The 16,036-nt window shown below is 37.4% G+C and overlaps 1 protein-coding gene across 3 annotated transcripts in view; it reads right to left on the reverse strand.

Moving 5' to 3' along the window:
- Positions 1-16,036, reverse strand: part of HECW2 (HECT, C2 and WW domain containing E3 ubiquitin protein ligase 2) — a 173,458-nt gene that overhangs the window by 36,190 nt on the left and 121,232 nt on the right. For all 3 annotated transcript variants that reach the window (XM_074872747.1, XM_074872748.1, XM_074872749.1), the window contains 5 exons: positions 14,446-14,570; positions 12,795-12,980; positions 7,778-7,912; positions 4,829-4,931; positions 3,705-3,801 (listed from right to left, as the gene is read on the reverse strand). In XM_074872747.1, coding sequence (XP_074728848.1) covers positions 3,705-3,801; positions 4,829-4,931; positions 7,778-7,912; positions 12,795-12,980; positions 14,446-14,570 — 646 coding nt within the window. The remainder of the gene's footprint in view (positions 1-3,704; positions 3,802-4,828; positions 4,932-7,777; positions 7,913-12,794; positions 12,981-14,445; positions 14,571-16,036) is intronic.

The following is a 16,036-nucleotide window of genomic DNA, read 5'->3' on the forward strand; positions in this document are numbered from 1 at the left end:
CACTATTCTGAAAGTGACCTGTTTAAAGAGGTATTATCTTTTTTTGAACCTTTGTACAAATGCAAGCCATACATTACAATGCACGCTTGTGATTTTAAAAGCAGGGTTTTCGTACCACACTGCATTTAAGAGATCTTCCAGAAAGCCCTTGTACTATTTCTTCCCCCCGGCTCATCCAAGCACACACCCTTCCTCATAGACTCAGTTTGGTCACTACTGTGGAATCTATGCATCTGAGTATGGTAACACACAGATTTTTAGGATTTATATTGAGTATTATTCCTTGGTTGATTCCTGTTCTTTTTCTCTGTAGAATTTTTCCCTGCATTCTAAAATAGAAGTACATCCCTTTTATTTTCTCTCTATCCATACAAGGTATATGATGGTACAGTAGAGATAAATTCTAATTTGACTTTACTCTTCAGAAGAAAAACAAAAAACAAACATGTAGTAAAAACTGTCCCAATTCCAAAGGAGAAAACCCCCAAACAAACAGAAAAGTAAAGAACTCTCCATAATAACAGCAGCATTGGCTCAGTTCAGAGGTCCATCTACCCCAATGTTCTATTACCAACAGTGACAAGAAGGTCAGAAACGATCCATGCAAGGCTGCTGGCAGCTGCAATATGAACTTCTGGAACACATCATTTCGGGCACAGTAGTTTCAACAAAAGGATCAAACCAAATTCCTTGCCATCTGTCTCTAAAATCATGGTGCATAAAGAGCTTCTCAAACAGTGGACCTAACATACATTCCCTGGTAACTTGCAGTTATGTTTACAGCCATGGTGGACATCGCAGGAGTGTGTAATTCACTGTTTCTCTATGAAGAGAGGTACTGAAAGTCAAGTACCTGCTTCATCAAGACCCAGTGAAGGTTTAAGTCCATCCTGGAAGCCCTGTAGTTCCACTAGCACAGCGCTGAGCCAAAGCCAACACACACTGCCCACCTGTGAGCATGGCCCTGGAGTGCCCAGGGCAGGGACGTCTGGACACCTCCAGAACCTACTCCAATTTACATCAGAGCCCAAATAGCAAGGTTTGAGGAAATAAATGGCAGATTAAAAAATATATTTTAGCATTTAACTAGCAGCAACACCAAGAACCAGAAGGATGTTTTCTGGGTTAACTAATATGCAGCCCTCCAAATGAATGCAATCCATGACTTCTTGGGGTTACCAATAAAAGTTGTGATTTCAGTGACAGTTTTTTAAATATATGCCTTTTACCTTCTGTTAAGATATAAATTCTGTTTAATGTATAATAGGTACCTTGCCTGAAGCCCTTTACATTATTGAACAATCTCAGTTTTATCTGTGGTGGTTTGCAATGAGATTGATTCTGGCTACACGCTTAATAACAGTATGGTAAGTACGATGTTCTCATTCCACCATAAAACCTCTGAACAACAATTTCCCACCTGTAGTATACTTTCATTGTACATTTTAATAGATCCTCAACTTCTTATCACATCTCTTCATTCCTTTTAGGAATGAGAAATTATTTTACAGAGAAAATGTAAGAGATGTTTTCAAATTATAGTTGTTCTCTTCCACTGGCCAAACACTGATTTTCCTCCTCACCTATGTAATAATTATTACAATAATAGTAGTAATAATAATATTTAATATCATCATCATTCTACTTCAATTGCACTGAGATCCTCAAAGAAATAGATTAATGACATTTGTATTAATCACTACACAAAAAAAAAATTACACAGAGAATTCATAGTGTGGGATTTCACTTAGGTCTTAATTCATCGAGTGTTACAGCAATGTCACTGGAGTTGCTTAGTCTCACAACGTATCAAATAGATGTGGATTTCAGTAACTTGCTAAATCGGGGTCTTAAAAGACTAACTAGGAAAAATGAAACTGGGATCTCTATAACAATATAAGAAATGCTACTGAAACATCAACTCTAGAAGAATATAGGAGAGGTATAATGGAAGATACTTTACCTTAATCAAATATATTAATTTCAAAGACTAAGACTAGAATGGAAACATTCAACTTAACAGAATGGCTTCTCTGACTAAACCTACTTAATATAAAATAAAACTATGTTCATTAAAATCCTCAATCATTCTGCTAAAGCAGGTAAGTTAGACCTATATCTTCAGTCTATTTATGAAGCAAGCATACAGGATATACAGTCTCAAGTAAATGAGGAATTACAGAAACCAGTATCTTTTATCCTTTGATCTTCCATTTTTAATCTGAAAACCATCTTTTCTTTAGAAGGACCCATCTTGTGGCAAATTATGATTCTGTAATCAGGAAGCATGGTTCTACAAGAAGCAGAATCTGATAATACAAACAAGTCTTTTGAACAGTCTGAACTCTAAATTATCAAAAAGACACAAAACACATGAAGAAAATGACACTCTGATTGCTATCAGAGTAAAGGAAGTCAAGCACACTGGGGAAAGGAAAAAGGAATAATAAAACTACTAATAATCAGAAATTGTTTGTATACTATTTCCCAACAGATTAGTTTGCTCACATTTCAAACCAAGCCTGGTGGCACAAACTTGCCTGTAGTGATATGAGTGCAACACAGGAACTGTTTTGACAGGCTGAGAACTGTAGATTTGTATTTTCCTCCTTTCCTCTGTTTTTTCTAGAGAACGTGTATTCTGCTAGTATGTCATTTCAGGTTTGTCAGCCAGGATTTATTTAGAGGGTAAAACAAATCTTTAACATAGAAGCCTCATCATGTTAGAACAGAATGCTTTGGGAAACTGCAAAACAGGGCAGCTTGTTGAATTTTGGGAACTTGCAGGACATGGAGGAAAAAGGATCAGTAAGTAACACTATGAGAACAGAAAAAAATTAAAATCAGTGCTGGGCTGCTACGCCAGCCAGTATGGATAGGCATCTGGAACACAGAGTGCTGCACTGACAGCTCGCTGCACAGGACAGACTGCAACCAACAAACTAGCATTTTTTAAATTTAGTGTCCAAGGAAGAATAGATACAGTCATTTGAGTCCTAGTCACTAATATCCAAGTTGTTAAGTTATTACATCTTTTACCCACCCAAATACATGAACTAAAGTGTCTGTGCATGATACACTTTAAGAGGGATCTTGCTACTTTCCAAATTTCACATATCATTCCTAGTCTAAGCATACGAGGGAGTTATAACAACCACACAACATCAAAGATCATCCTTCATCAGATCTCGCTGGACTATGCAAAAACCTGAAGACAATTATTTCGTAAATTTTGGAGAAACACTAAAAATTCTGATTGACGTAAAATTACCTCCAAGGTCATTAGGTCAGGACAGACTTCCCGTAAGTGCGCATTGAGAAGATAAGGACAAAACCAAATGCCATTCTGCCTCATGCTCCCAGCTGTACACATACTCAAATGAATGGGCACATTTGCCATGCCATCCAGCTGTCTTGGCACATTTTGAAGACATCAGCAAATCTCTTATGCCAGTTGTTCCAAACATTTTCTTGTAGGTACCTTTATTTGGTAATAACACATTACTTCTGTTCTCCTAAACCTTATTTCAGGGAGTTACATAGAAATACAATAAAGAACTATTTCCCACAGCTTTGTGAATATGTTTGAATATGCCAAAAGTCTACAATCTGTTATGTTCCACGGCTAATTTTAATGAAAGAAACTAATTCTAATTTGCATTTTGTATTGAAATGAGAACAGCAAACTTCAGAAATTTTATTACCTGAGTGAATGATTCCTGGTAAGATCTGGTTGACGCTCTTGTAGTATTTCGAAGATATTGGGCTGCCGCAAAAATGCAACAATCTTGTCATTGTAAGCTGAAAACATCAACAAAAATATCATGCTGAAACAAGGAGCTGCTAAAAGACAGGACTGCATTCCTTCTGAGTTTTGAACAATAAGGAAAGCAACCTTCATCTTCACAGTTTTAAGTTTGGCAGTATCGTGTTAATACTTTTTCATGTAAGGCTACTGATTCTATCATTTAGGGAACGTGCTTCTTGATTATGAACCAAATCTCATTGTGACACGTCCTTCCCACTGTTAACAGCTTTAATTCTGTTAGCAATTTCTATTCTATTTCATCACTTACACTCTTAGCTAAGGTCAAACTAGAATATTCATCGTTAAAATAAAATTGCAGGGACCTTGGTTTTCACGGCACTGAAATCCATTCTCAAACATTAAACAGTCATTGGAAACACCCACATCAAATCCTTGCTAATTGCTGAGCCTGCGATGTATGCACACCATGTCCATGGCAAGGGGAAGGATTTAAATTAGCAGAGATTTTTAAGTAGACATGCCACAGTACAAAGGGCCAGTTATAGTCAATTGGATTAATTTATCTTGATTTAGCACAATGTGACAGCTGTTAGATTCAATAAGCTAAACTCTGTTCTTGGTGGCACAGAAGTCAGTAACTTTGTGTGTATGTAACTGAGAACAGAAATTAAGCTAATGACTAATTCCAAGCTGATTAACACTTTCTGGAATCCTGCCAAAATAGATGCTCAGAAGTTGTACAAAAATCACTGGGAATACATGGAGTCCAATTAGGACACAACTTGGTTCACTGGCTTCAACTCTTCCTGTCACTGCATAGAGTAAGTGAGCTAGGAAGGTAGAAGTTTTACATCAGTTCTTTGGTTCTGCACAGACACTTCTCAGTATTATTCCTGTAGGTTGCAACTGAACAACTGGGAAATGCTGATGGACTGAAGTAATCATAACAAATGATAACTTCCACCCACCCCAGCCAAATGAAAAACCCTGCAGTGCCCACTGACGTGACACACTCAGTCACAGAGAACTTCTCTGAAAAGAGGCTGTACGCTGACATACCCACAGGAACCACATCCTGGTACTGAGCTCTGCTGACTGTATTAAATGTGCTAGAAGGTCTTGGCAAAACTGGTGGTCCTGAATGACGTGAATCCTCCCCGACCTGAAAATGTGCAAGTAACCACAATGAGTGTCTCTATGCCCGCACGTGCACTTGGGTACATAAAAGCGAGAACTCATATGGCTTAAACCTAAACAGGTACGTAAATGCTTTGCTTGATCACTATCCCCAGTAATCACTGCAGCAGGAATCAGCTGTGTTGTATGACAGTTATTAGTAAAACATTATTTAGTATACTGTGCCTATTAATATGAAGAATCAAAACTGATTGAAAGTTTATTGCTATTTTAAAATAATAGTCCCATTCTGAAAAGGGACTAAAAAATTCGAATTGGAATTCCTTCAGAGGGTCTTTTGTACTTCACCGACATCTCTATCCATATCGAAGGTTCTGAAAATCAAATTATGTTCCTTCATTAGCACCTCTGTTACCTCTGTGCATGAATGGAGTTTACCTGAATTTGAACTGGAAACAAGTTTGTAGCTGAAGCAGGAGGATAAAGAAGCGAGTTCACATTCAGGCAAGGCAAATGAGTCCAAAACTGGTAAATATATGTTTCCTACAATCATTCAGTTAAACTGTTCTGATTTTTTTGTGTTCACCTTCCGGGATTAAAAAATGTTGCATATGAACATTTTTTAGGGTAGAACCACAATGTAAAATTGTTCCTGGTAGCATTTGTGGTGTCAGGGCAACTTCTGCAGTTTTCTGTGCGCTGAGGCTTCACTCATCTCTACAGTGTCAGTATTTTGTATTTTATCTATATAAAACATTTTGTTCAACCTCTTTTTCATCCTGCTGGACCTTTATGTTTACTTCTCAGATCCTCTGCCTACACGAAATGGTCAGCATTGAACTACACTTCCAAGCTTCAGAGATCTCCAAAACATCTAAGTGAAAAAGATCAAATAATTATAAAGGTTGTTTTTAAATCCAGTCTCTGAAATCACGAAGAAGCAAAAGTCGTGAGGTGTCTCCCAAGATCTTTGTGCTCTCTGATAATACTCTCTCAGAAAAATCAAAAACTATTTCCTGTAGGCACTGTGCTGGAAAAGGAATGCCATTATTATTAGCTCCAGCTTCACGCTGCAGTTCAGCTTTAGCTAAAAAGGCATTCCTTACACTGGTTAGTTTGCTTTAGAGCATCCCCCTGTAAAAACTGGGTCAGTGGCTTCAAAACATCAAAGTTTGTGGCAAGGCAAATCCAAAGAAAGTATTTTGAGAATTTTTTTCATTAAGTATTCATCTTCTGCAATAATGTACAGTTCCTTGATGCAATAGTTTAAAAATAGGAAAAACAGCTGCCAATATGCAGCACTTCAGCCATAAGCGCAGAAGAAAAAGTGGTGTTCGGATTCATACATATGCAGATAAATGAACATCATTACATCATTTATCCCAGAATGGGAATACTGTATTGAATTGCTATGTTTGAGATTCCTATCTGGAATTGTACTTCAATTCAATTCAAGTTACAATTGTAACAATATGAAGAAAATGCTTCTAAAATTACATGTAGAAACATGGTTTAAAGAATTTTATGTATCCAGATGGAATGGAAAATTTTGACAGGTAATCAGCACTGTGTATATGCATTATATATGATGACTTCCTTCAGGATAAACTACACTTATTTTGTAGTATTGACAATTTCATCAGCACGGTTGACGTGAATCTCTCTGTTTCCAGTGCAGAGCTTCTGCACACTGCTTAAAGAAAGATAATTTAAGTGTATATTTGGTAGAGTTAAGAAAAAAATCTATTTCTCCTCTGTTATAAATCAATCACAACAGAAATACTTGCTTTAGCCTATTGAAGATCTAAATAGCTATATGAAGACACTTCTAGCTTCCTTGCCTGCTGTAAGACATCATTGCCTACATCACATCACCAAACTGACAGAAAATGCTATTTAAAACCATTTGTAAAATATACCTTATATTGGGGGTGGGGGGTGGGAAGTATCATGGGTGACTAAACCATGCTCACACAGGATATGAGGAGATATGCAGCCAGTGGTATGGCACTTGCTGCAGCTCAGCGGAAGCCCTGTTAGAGAAGTGGCAGAGAAGATTCATGACTGCTCTGAAACAGACCTCTGGCAGAACTTCATCTGCCACAAGACTGAGCTTTATAAAAAGGATAAATCAGAGCCTTTCTCTTGCCATTCTAATTGTATTATCTTTAATTCCTGGCATGGATTAGCCCTCCCTGAAAAGACAACTTACAGCCAACAGTATGAAGGTTAAATAAAGCACAACTGAAGTCTAAGTGATTGTACATACACTTGCTCAGAAGTAAAAAGAAGTTACAACAACAATATGGAAACTGCTGGTGAAAATGGTCCAGTGGCATATCAACAAAATAGTGTTCTCCATGTATTTCTGTTCAGAAAGTAGAGATGAAATACATATGCAAATGCATATAACAGTCTGATAAGCCTATATGTAGTAAGATTTCTTTATATTTATTCAGAAAGTTGCACATCTAGATTTCTATACACACATGCACATTTTTTCCCCCCTTTTATTTGCAGAGTTACATCAACATACTTGGCAGACACCATGCTAGACAACAATACATATTTTGACACCGAAAGACAGGATATAGATACTGGTAATCTGTAATCAGATGCTCTCCTGTGGTTAAATGGAGTTACTGCGAATTAAAAGCAAGAGAAACTCATGTCTGATATTTTTTCTCTGAAATCACACATTGAAAAGCAACAATGGCTAGCAAATGACATAATAAATCTTTACGGAGGAGTACCGTATGCTTACAGAAGTATCATGCTCCTCACAACATGGAATTGTGAATGGAACGATCTGAAAAAGAATGATCCTAAAAACCTGGTGGTTCCCCAAGGGAAGGGCCAGATCCAACTTACCTCACCAGCGCTGTGGCTGCGTTGCCTAGTTAAGTGCTGCCGATGGACTAATGCACTAGTGGGCCTGCTACTCTGCAGGGGAAGCCGGGGGTCAATGAACGTGGTAGTGCGGGAATTGTGGTCAACAAAGAAAGCCTAGAGAAGGAAAAAGAAGAAAGAATTTATAGTCCAAACTTTTTTCACTATGTCCAAGTTTAAGGTCTATACAGGATCTAGGTTTTATTTGTTGATGTGAGGGTTTGGAAAAATCTTCCTCATATTATGTGGCTTGCATCTCCTTTCAGCAGAAGAGGGATAACAGTTTTCCATCTCACTGAAGGGATGAGTTCTTTAATGTCGTACTTCATTGATGTCTATAAAACCCTTTGAAATTCTCATCTGACAAGTGTCAGAAGTAGGAAGCTTTATTATGATTGTCAAGAAGAGAAGACTTAAATGTTTAACAAAAGTAATCCTGGTGTATTCTCCCTTTCATTTCCTTATAAACATCTAAAAAGATGTCATTAAGTGGCAAAACCATTCCTTTTTGTGAACTATTTACCGTATAATTATGAACACAATTGGGTGTATATATGTCAAGTGTATGATTGCATCCTGTGATGAACCAAGATTACAGGCCAACAGACATTTTTGCCATCCTCCTGATACAACTATTCTAAGTTTGCTAACCTTAAAAAAAAAAAAAAAAAGGTCAGTCAGGGACACAAAGATGCTGCAACAAAAACATTTAAACCAGGCAACTGGTGAGAACTACCACATATTGTCCAGTAAGCCATTTGCTGAAAGCAAGGTCACAGGAACATGTATCCTAGAAAATGAAAACCTCCGACAATTCTGTCCAGTTTGAACCAAAAAGGTTTCTAAGCCCTGAAATTTAAACTTTTTCTAAGCCCTGAAATTTAAACTTTTTCCAGCATTAGTGTTGCACTTGGAAAGCAGCACTGTTCTATTTCAACACACTTTGCTTTTTGCAGTCACAATGCTGGAATCATGTGGAAGTGGCAAAAAAGACCCCAGTTTTGAGCAGGAGAGTTACAGGAAAGTGACATCTGGTTTGAGGAATCAAAGAATCTGGATCAGCAGAGAGGTGGTCAGGGACTGTGGGAGCCATTTCTGTGTTTGGCTACCAGTGAGGTACTTCAACCACATTTTCATAAACAATTCAGTCCTGTGGTGTCAGCAAAAGAAACAATCTCATCTTCCCCCATCCTGACCACTTGTTTCATCCCTTGCATGCCCTTCCTGCCTTGTGCTGGCACAAGTGTTTGTGTAGCCATGCAGTGAACCCAGCTGGGGAGCTGGTCCAGGCTAAAATTACTCTCTTTTTGTCCCTCTCCCTGCTGGTTCCTCTAACCTCGGTCAGCCCACCAGGGACGAGAGGAGAGCAGAACTGGCTCTTTTGGCCGCAACACCATCTGACAGTATTCACGAAATCATTGTTTCAGACTGCTCAGTACAGCCAGACCAGAGAAAATGCAACTCTTCTGACTGTTACGAAGATAGGTAGACAAACCAGTGTGTTATGCTATACAACTAAATACCATCATGAATTGTGGTGGGAGAAAATGTTCATACTTCCATTTCCCAAGGAAGAAGCATATGGAGGGACACCACAGTTACAAAACCTTAGAAATGCTCCAGAAGAGGGCAGCAAGCCTCCTACAGCCCTAACAGTGTTCACCTGTACCTGTAATCTCTGCCTACAACCAAGAAATTGCATTATGTGAACAGTAAGGAAGAACTCTGTTTTGATCATCTGACATAGTTACACATATGCAAGTGAAACTGACTGTTCCACAGTTCAAAAACTATAGTGTATTCAATAACTGCAATTTTAATTGCAATGTTTAAGCCTGATGCAGGACTTGTTCACCTTGACAAATAATGATGTCACCTGCAGCGCAAGTATACAGATTAGAGAATATCAAACTAGTGGGAAAGCAGAATGAAAACCATTCTGAAATTTCAGTTTGAGGCTTGGAAAGTGACTATTTACTATTTTATCTAGTCTGGTCTATGTGTGTTTATAAGATTATAAGCACATCAAAACAAAGGTTGATTTCATTAAGTCAACATTATACTGTAAAATCACATTAAAAAAAAGGTACTGATTCAGTATAGGAGAAAGTACTACCTAGAGTTGCACTACACAGTTCTCTGAGTTAATGCAACAGTCTAATATTGCATATAGAGTTCTTTAGCATTCCATTTAAACAAAGAACTCAGTTTAAATATTAAGTTAAAAACAATCCTGTCTTCTTAAATATGAATGCTTGCAGGCCAGCTAGTAGCAGCCTACTTTAAAATTAAGCATAAATTACTACGTTGAAGCTTTGTTGAAGATAATCATTGGAGCTTCAAGGCTTTGGGTTAATCTGGACACTGGCACACAGCTCAAAATACAGTGTGGCTCACAGTCTCCTTTCAAAAAAATTCCTCTCATAACTCCTGTCTAGCTATAATCCATAAATCTATGATGCTTTAAGAGTCTGACACGGGTAGTGCCAAAACTACATTTGGCCCATTAAATACAGATAGTTGCCCAAGTTATCTTTCCAGTTGAAGCCTATGAAGCTTGCTAAAATACCTTTTCTTCCTATTGAAGGCATTAGTAATCAAGTACAGTGGATTCCTTCATTGTAGAAAGAAAAACCAAACAGTTAAAATCCTACAGTAACTTATTGTGTATTTGCACATCTTGCAAAGATCTAATTAACAAGTATATACATTTGCATCTGGCTTTAAAATATGAACATATGCTTACTCATATTGCACAAATGCACTGGGGTGCTTATCTGTATAATATATGTGTGTATGTACATGTATGCAGCAATGCAGAATTTCAAAGTTGTCAGACTGAGTTCAGCTCCGGGACCTATCTAGCCTATATGGTGCTTCCTGCTACCACCTTTTCCAGTGGTCTTCTGCCTCCCTGCAGTCAGTGACTGATGAAGGTTCATCTGTAATGCCAATCAGAAACTACATCCTAGTTATGCCACATCTTTTAGGAAGAACTGCATGCCAACCAGATTTTCTGCAGGGGATACACAGAGGAGTCAAAGAAGAGTGGGCAACGGGGCTTTGCTGTGCAGCTTTGAAGGTAGTTCAGAGGTAGGCAGTCCCCAGCTGACCTTGGAAGACAGCCTGCAAAGAGGACAAGCAACCAGGATCATGCTGACATTGGGGAGTGAAAACTCTACTAACTCAGCACTGCATAAGGATCAGAATGATCACTGTGCCTTGTGAGCAAGGGCACGAAGTCTCTTACTATAATATTCGTGGAAAAATAAAGGAAAATCTCATCTCAGTAGAGAAAAGTAGCCAGGGAAAGAAAATATAACTATATATTTTGGCATGGCTAACTTCTACTTGCTTCTCTTTAGCTTTATACTTTGATAAAGGCAGGTCCAGTTTCGGTTTGGTCTCATCAAGCACTGGTCTCACCATGTACTGGCCATCATCCCTCTCGAGTGCTAAATAGGGTTTTCTACTGGCCACAAGTGCTACTTGTGACAAAGGCAATTCAACTTAATGAAAATGAACAATACTGAGCCTAATTCAAAGTGAAGAAATCCCAGTGGGGATTTATTCAGTGCTTCCTCTTGTTGATTAGTGTTGTGGTAGCATCACTGTTACTAAATACCACACCAGAAATCCAAAGGTCTAATTCTCTCTATTCTCACCTACTAAAGTCAATTGAAAATTGCTGTATTCTTCAAGAGAAAAGTGGCCTCTGAAGAAATGAACAGAAAAAGAATTACTTAAAACAGAAAAGAGCGAGGGAGGCAAAGAACAAGGTTAGTATAATTGCACATTCCTAATTGTGTTTCCAATGAAAAACCACAATGCTTTCCAGAGTTAATAAACCTAAGAAGAAAACAACCCTCAAGCACCTTTTCTACCCTTCAGTTTAGAATCTGCCTGTAATCTTTTCAAGCATCAAGATCATTATTTATATGCACGCTCACAGCTAACCGTACCAAGTCTGATAAACCTGAGAACAGAGAAGCTTAATATGCTTATAGTCCTAATTAGGACTTCTCACATGAACTGATAGCCTTATCACTTCCTCACATGCTAATCACAGACTATTTTTAATCCTCCTATCTTCCACAAAGAAAATCATATTCTAGATAGTGAGGATACACTAGTTTAAAGTTACAGTAAAGTTACATTACTACTATAAAAATGTCTGTTCTTTAATTTTAAAATATTTTGTCTGAAATTGAAAAGTGATACCTGTTGTGAGAAGAAGTAGGACTTTGAACTATTCAAGATCCCTATTAATGAAACTTACTAACCACAATTTCTTTCCTGTTAAGCAATACATAACCAACAGGGTAATCATCCCCAGAGCTATCCCAGTCTTAAGGGCATCCATTTTATCTCAGAAACTGATGAACGCTGGACGTACTTAGCATTTGAGTAGAGGACTCACCTAGGAAAATGGTAAGCTATTAAATAAAAAAAAAGCAAACAGTGCACACTAGTGAGCCCCACTCAAGACTCTGAGGTTGAAGAAGGAAAAAAAAAAAGCCCTAAGGAAAAGCTTGACAGTTAAACAAGAAAACTAATGGTTCAACAGTAACTAAATAAAATTCAGTAGATAATACTAAAGTAACTTTACATTTAAATTATCTTATGAGTACACAGGCAAAACCCCAAAGAGCTCCATTGAACTGCCTGTGTTTACACACAGTAGATAATTCTTTTCAAAAGAAGTTTTAAACATACAAGGAATCTAAGCAACTTATTTCATTGTAAAAAGGCTACAAATTTTCTAGCAATTTTCCTTGTAATGATTAATACCCACTTATCAGTCTCCTTCTCCTTTCATATAATGCTTTTTCAGCACAGACAAGAAATTCCAATCTTCTTTTGGCAAAAGCAGGAGAAAAAGATGCGCACCTTTTACATCTGGAGAACTTACGCTCTTATTAAGAGCAACCAACGGAGTCCAGACATTGCAACATTCAAAATCAAGCACTCAACAGAGCCACATGTGCATTACAGTTACCTTGCCCTGATGGTCATGTTTCATTTCCCAACCTCTCGGCAGCTCCAGTTGTTTGTTAGCAAACATGTTGAGGAAGCCCACCAAATCACGATTATGCTGGTAGCGCTCAAAATGGTGGGTGTCCCGCCGGACTTTGGTGATCATGTGCTTCAAACACGTGTTATTTGTAAACATGCGGTAGGCACTCTGAAAAAATAAATAACAAAAAGAAATACTTTTAAAAGATAAAATTTCTTCTTACTACAAAAGACAACATTTCCACTGTAAATAAATCATCTAATCGTCTATAAAACCTTAAAAATTATCTCCAATTAAGCCACAAAAAAGATGGTCTACTTTCTGAAGATTTGGGGTAAGTGTGTGATGTTTCTTATTTTGCTTGAGATATACAAAATTTTATAATTGACTCACTACAGCAAAGTGTGAAATATATTACATATTCCATTTACCACACTTGTCTCTGGAACTGTGAAGAATTCTATAACATCAAAGAGTAGATTTCATAGATATTTTCTAATTTCTGAAATAATGAGTCAAATGCAGCCATAGAATACAGCAATAAAACTGGTAAGGCTTTCTGCAGGACAGAGATACATAAGCTTGTAGAACTTATCACAAATCTACATAAATACTGTTTCTACCTATTGATTTTTCAAATATACCCTATCATTGCAAGTCCATGTGTCACTTACGTAATAAAATTAAAAGAAAGTAAAAGGAGAGCATGGAAAAATAGGGAAAACTTTCAATAAAAGTTGTAAAAAAAAAAAATTTTAAAAAAAGTTGTAAAAAAACCAAAACCCAGCCAACCAGAAACCAGGTCTTTTCCTCCCTTAGCGATAGACAGAAGCCAAGACACAGGCCCTCCTATTGCACTGTGGTGCTCCCTAAGTAACTCTGTGCCCCTACACCTCTCTACTCCCCAGCCAGAGATCTTATCTACCTCTCTCCCATTTCATATATTCAGAATAAAGCTATGCAAGCTAAGCAGAATTATTCAGATACAGACCAGCATACATATATACCAAAACCAAACTAACGCTGACCAGTAATTTAGAAAACACTGTTTTATTAACAAGTGTGCTTGCAGACAATATGTGGTTCATTCCATTACTTCTGTTTACACTACACATCCCGTTACACAAAAGAAAAGAAACATTGAAAAAAACCCAACATATAAGAAGCAGCACTGAAGAACAGGCAAAACAGAAAAGGAAAACATATATTAAGATGTTTTTTTGTTCAGTGTGATGTCCAATATATTCTGATATAAACCAAGCAATCTGGGGGAAACAAATCATCCCATAAGCAGCAAAGTCATCTTAAAAACTAAGCATCATTTTCATTCTCAGAATTGTCTCTCACCCTCTGCAAAGCACAGTAAGAAAGTTATTGCTTCAGTAAACAAACGAGTTTTGTATCATAAGAAAGATGAAGAATTGAGTGAAAAATAAAAACTGTAGAAACTATAATGCCAACTAGGACAACTGATAGCTCACCAACTGCAAGGAATGATGATGACTGAATTAATCCAGCCTCCCTATGTACTACCAATATCTTAGCATCAAACACTGAGCAGTATCTCTGTACACAAGACAACTATATTTATAAGCACATATTTAAGAAAGTCAGCTGTAGACGCTATACTCACAGGGTTAGAATGCAGCACTGTAAAGAACTCTGGGCTGATAAGGAATTTCACAGGGGGAGACTGGAGCAATAAAGTAAGTCTGGATCTGGAGGTAGAGTGAGGCAGCACATTCTCTCTTCGAAAATCTAACAGCAAAGTGAATGACAAAGACTTTGAGTAATAATCATTACCAAAACATCACTGCAAACAACTATATCAATTTGAATCACACAAGCAAGAAAAGCATTAGGTATACAACTATTTCAGATTTAATAAGTATTCTCCACATAAGCATACCTGAATTTCTTCTAACATAGCACTGAAATTCCTGAAAATATCACAGTTTTAGTTTAATAACTTTTACTTATTGCTTTTGGTGAACAATCATTAAAAAAACATATATATATAAAAAAATCACATCCAATTATTTAGGTTACCAAACATATGCCTGTGTAGAAGATGCAAGAAGGTCCCTGTGGCAAGCCTACATTACTATACTGTAGCCATATACAGGTAAGTTGTTTTTTACATGTTAACTGATGGACATAAAAGTCATTGTACACTTAAAAATGCTTCATTCCTCCTTTAAAAAAAATTTTTAAAATCACTGCCATTAACAAAGCCCCAATTCTGATACAGTATTTAAGCAGCTTATATAAGTAAGAAACAGGTTGCTAAGGAAGTACCTTTCAAGTTTCAACTTTCAGTAAACAATTGAGTCTTCTCCTAGCAACTGCAGAAGCGCACTGATTTTTCAACACTATTAGGAACTGAAAATATACCATGAGTGGTATTTGCTACAATGTTAAAACTGTTCCCCCCAATTACTTTTGAAAATCAACCGGACATTTGGATGCCTATTTTAATGTAAGTGAAAAATTGCAAATTCAGATTGGTTCTGCAGTGATTTTACTCTAAGATGTATGCCATCGTCTACATTTCACAGTTTCTTTCTTTTACATATCGCACTATTTGCACACTTCCCCATCATTCATCCCCTACATTAATCATATAGAACACATCTACCATGGATATAAAAGATCACAACCCAAAGGCAGAGAAAGGAGAAGAGGCAATGAATGAGACTCTAAAATAAAGGAAAAATAAGAAGAAATTACAAAAGAGCAGTAGAATAACAAAGGCAGAGTAAAATTCTGAATATGGATGCGTAAACATTACGGAAAAAAGGGAATGGGGAAAACAGAGACGTTCATTCTAAGCATTTAAAGGAAACCAGAAGGGTAGTAAGTAAAGTAAAGGAACAAGAGGATTTTTAGAGACACTTCTTAAAACAATAGACCCCAAGCCCTCCCACATGAGACATGCCTATGGAGCAGTGCAGCATAAAGACCCCTGAAGCTACGCCTGAATGTTTGGGCTGGGAGTGTCTTCCAGGCATGCACCACAGTGGCAGTCAACTCTGTGTTGGGATAAAACTTGGGTGTACACCAGTCACTTCTCACACCCTTGAAGATGCTGTGACATGCTGCAGGTAGGTCCACTGTCATAGTCTGGGTAATATGGAAACCAGAATGGTCACCAGGTGGGTTTTTCTTGCAGTTTAGAGGAATGTGATTTATGAAAAGCTTATTCAGCCAAACCTGCTGATTCG

Source organism: Strix uralensis, chromosome 6, assembly GCF_047716275.1.
Source record: "Strix uralensis isolate ZFMK-TIS-50842 chromosome 6, bStrUra1, whole genome shotgun sequence".
Classification (NCBI taxonomy): Eukaryota; Metazoa; Chordata; class Aves; order Strigiformes; family Strigidae; genus Strix; species Strix uralensis.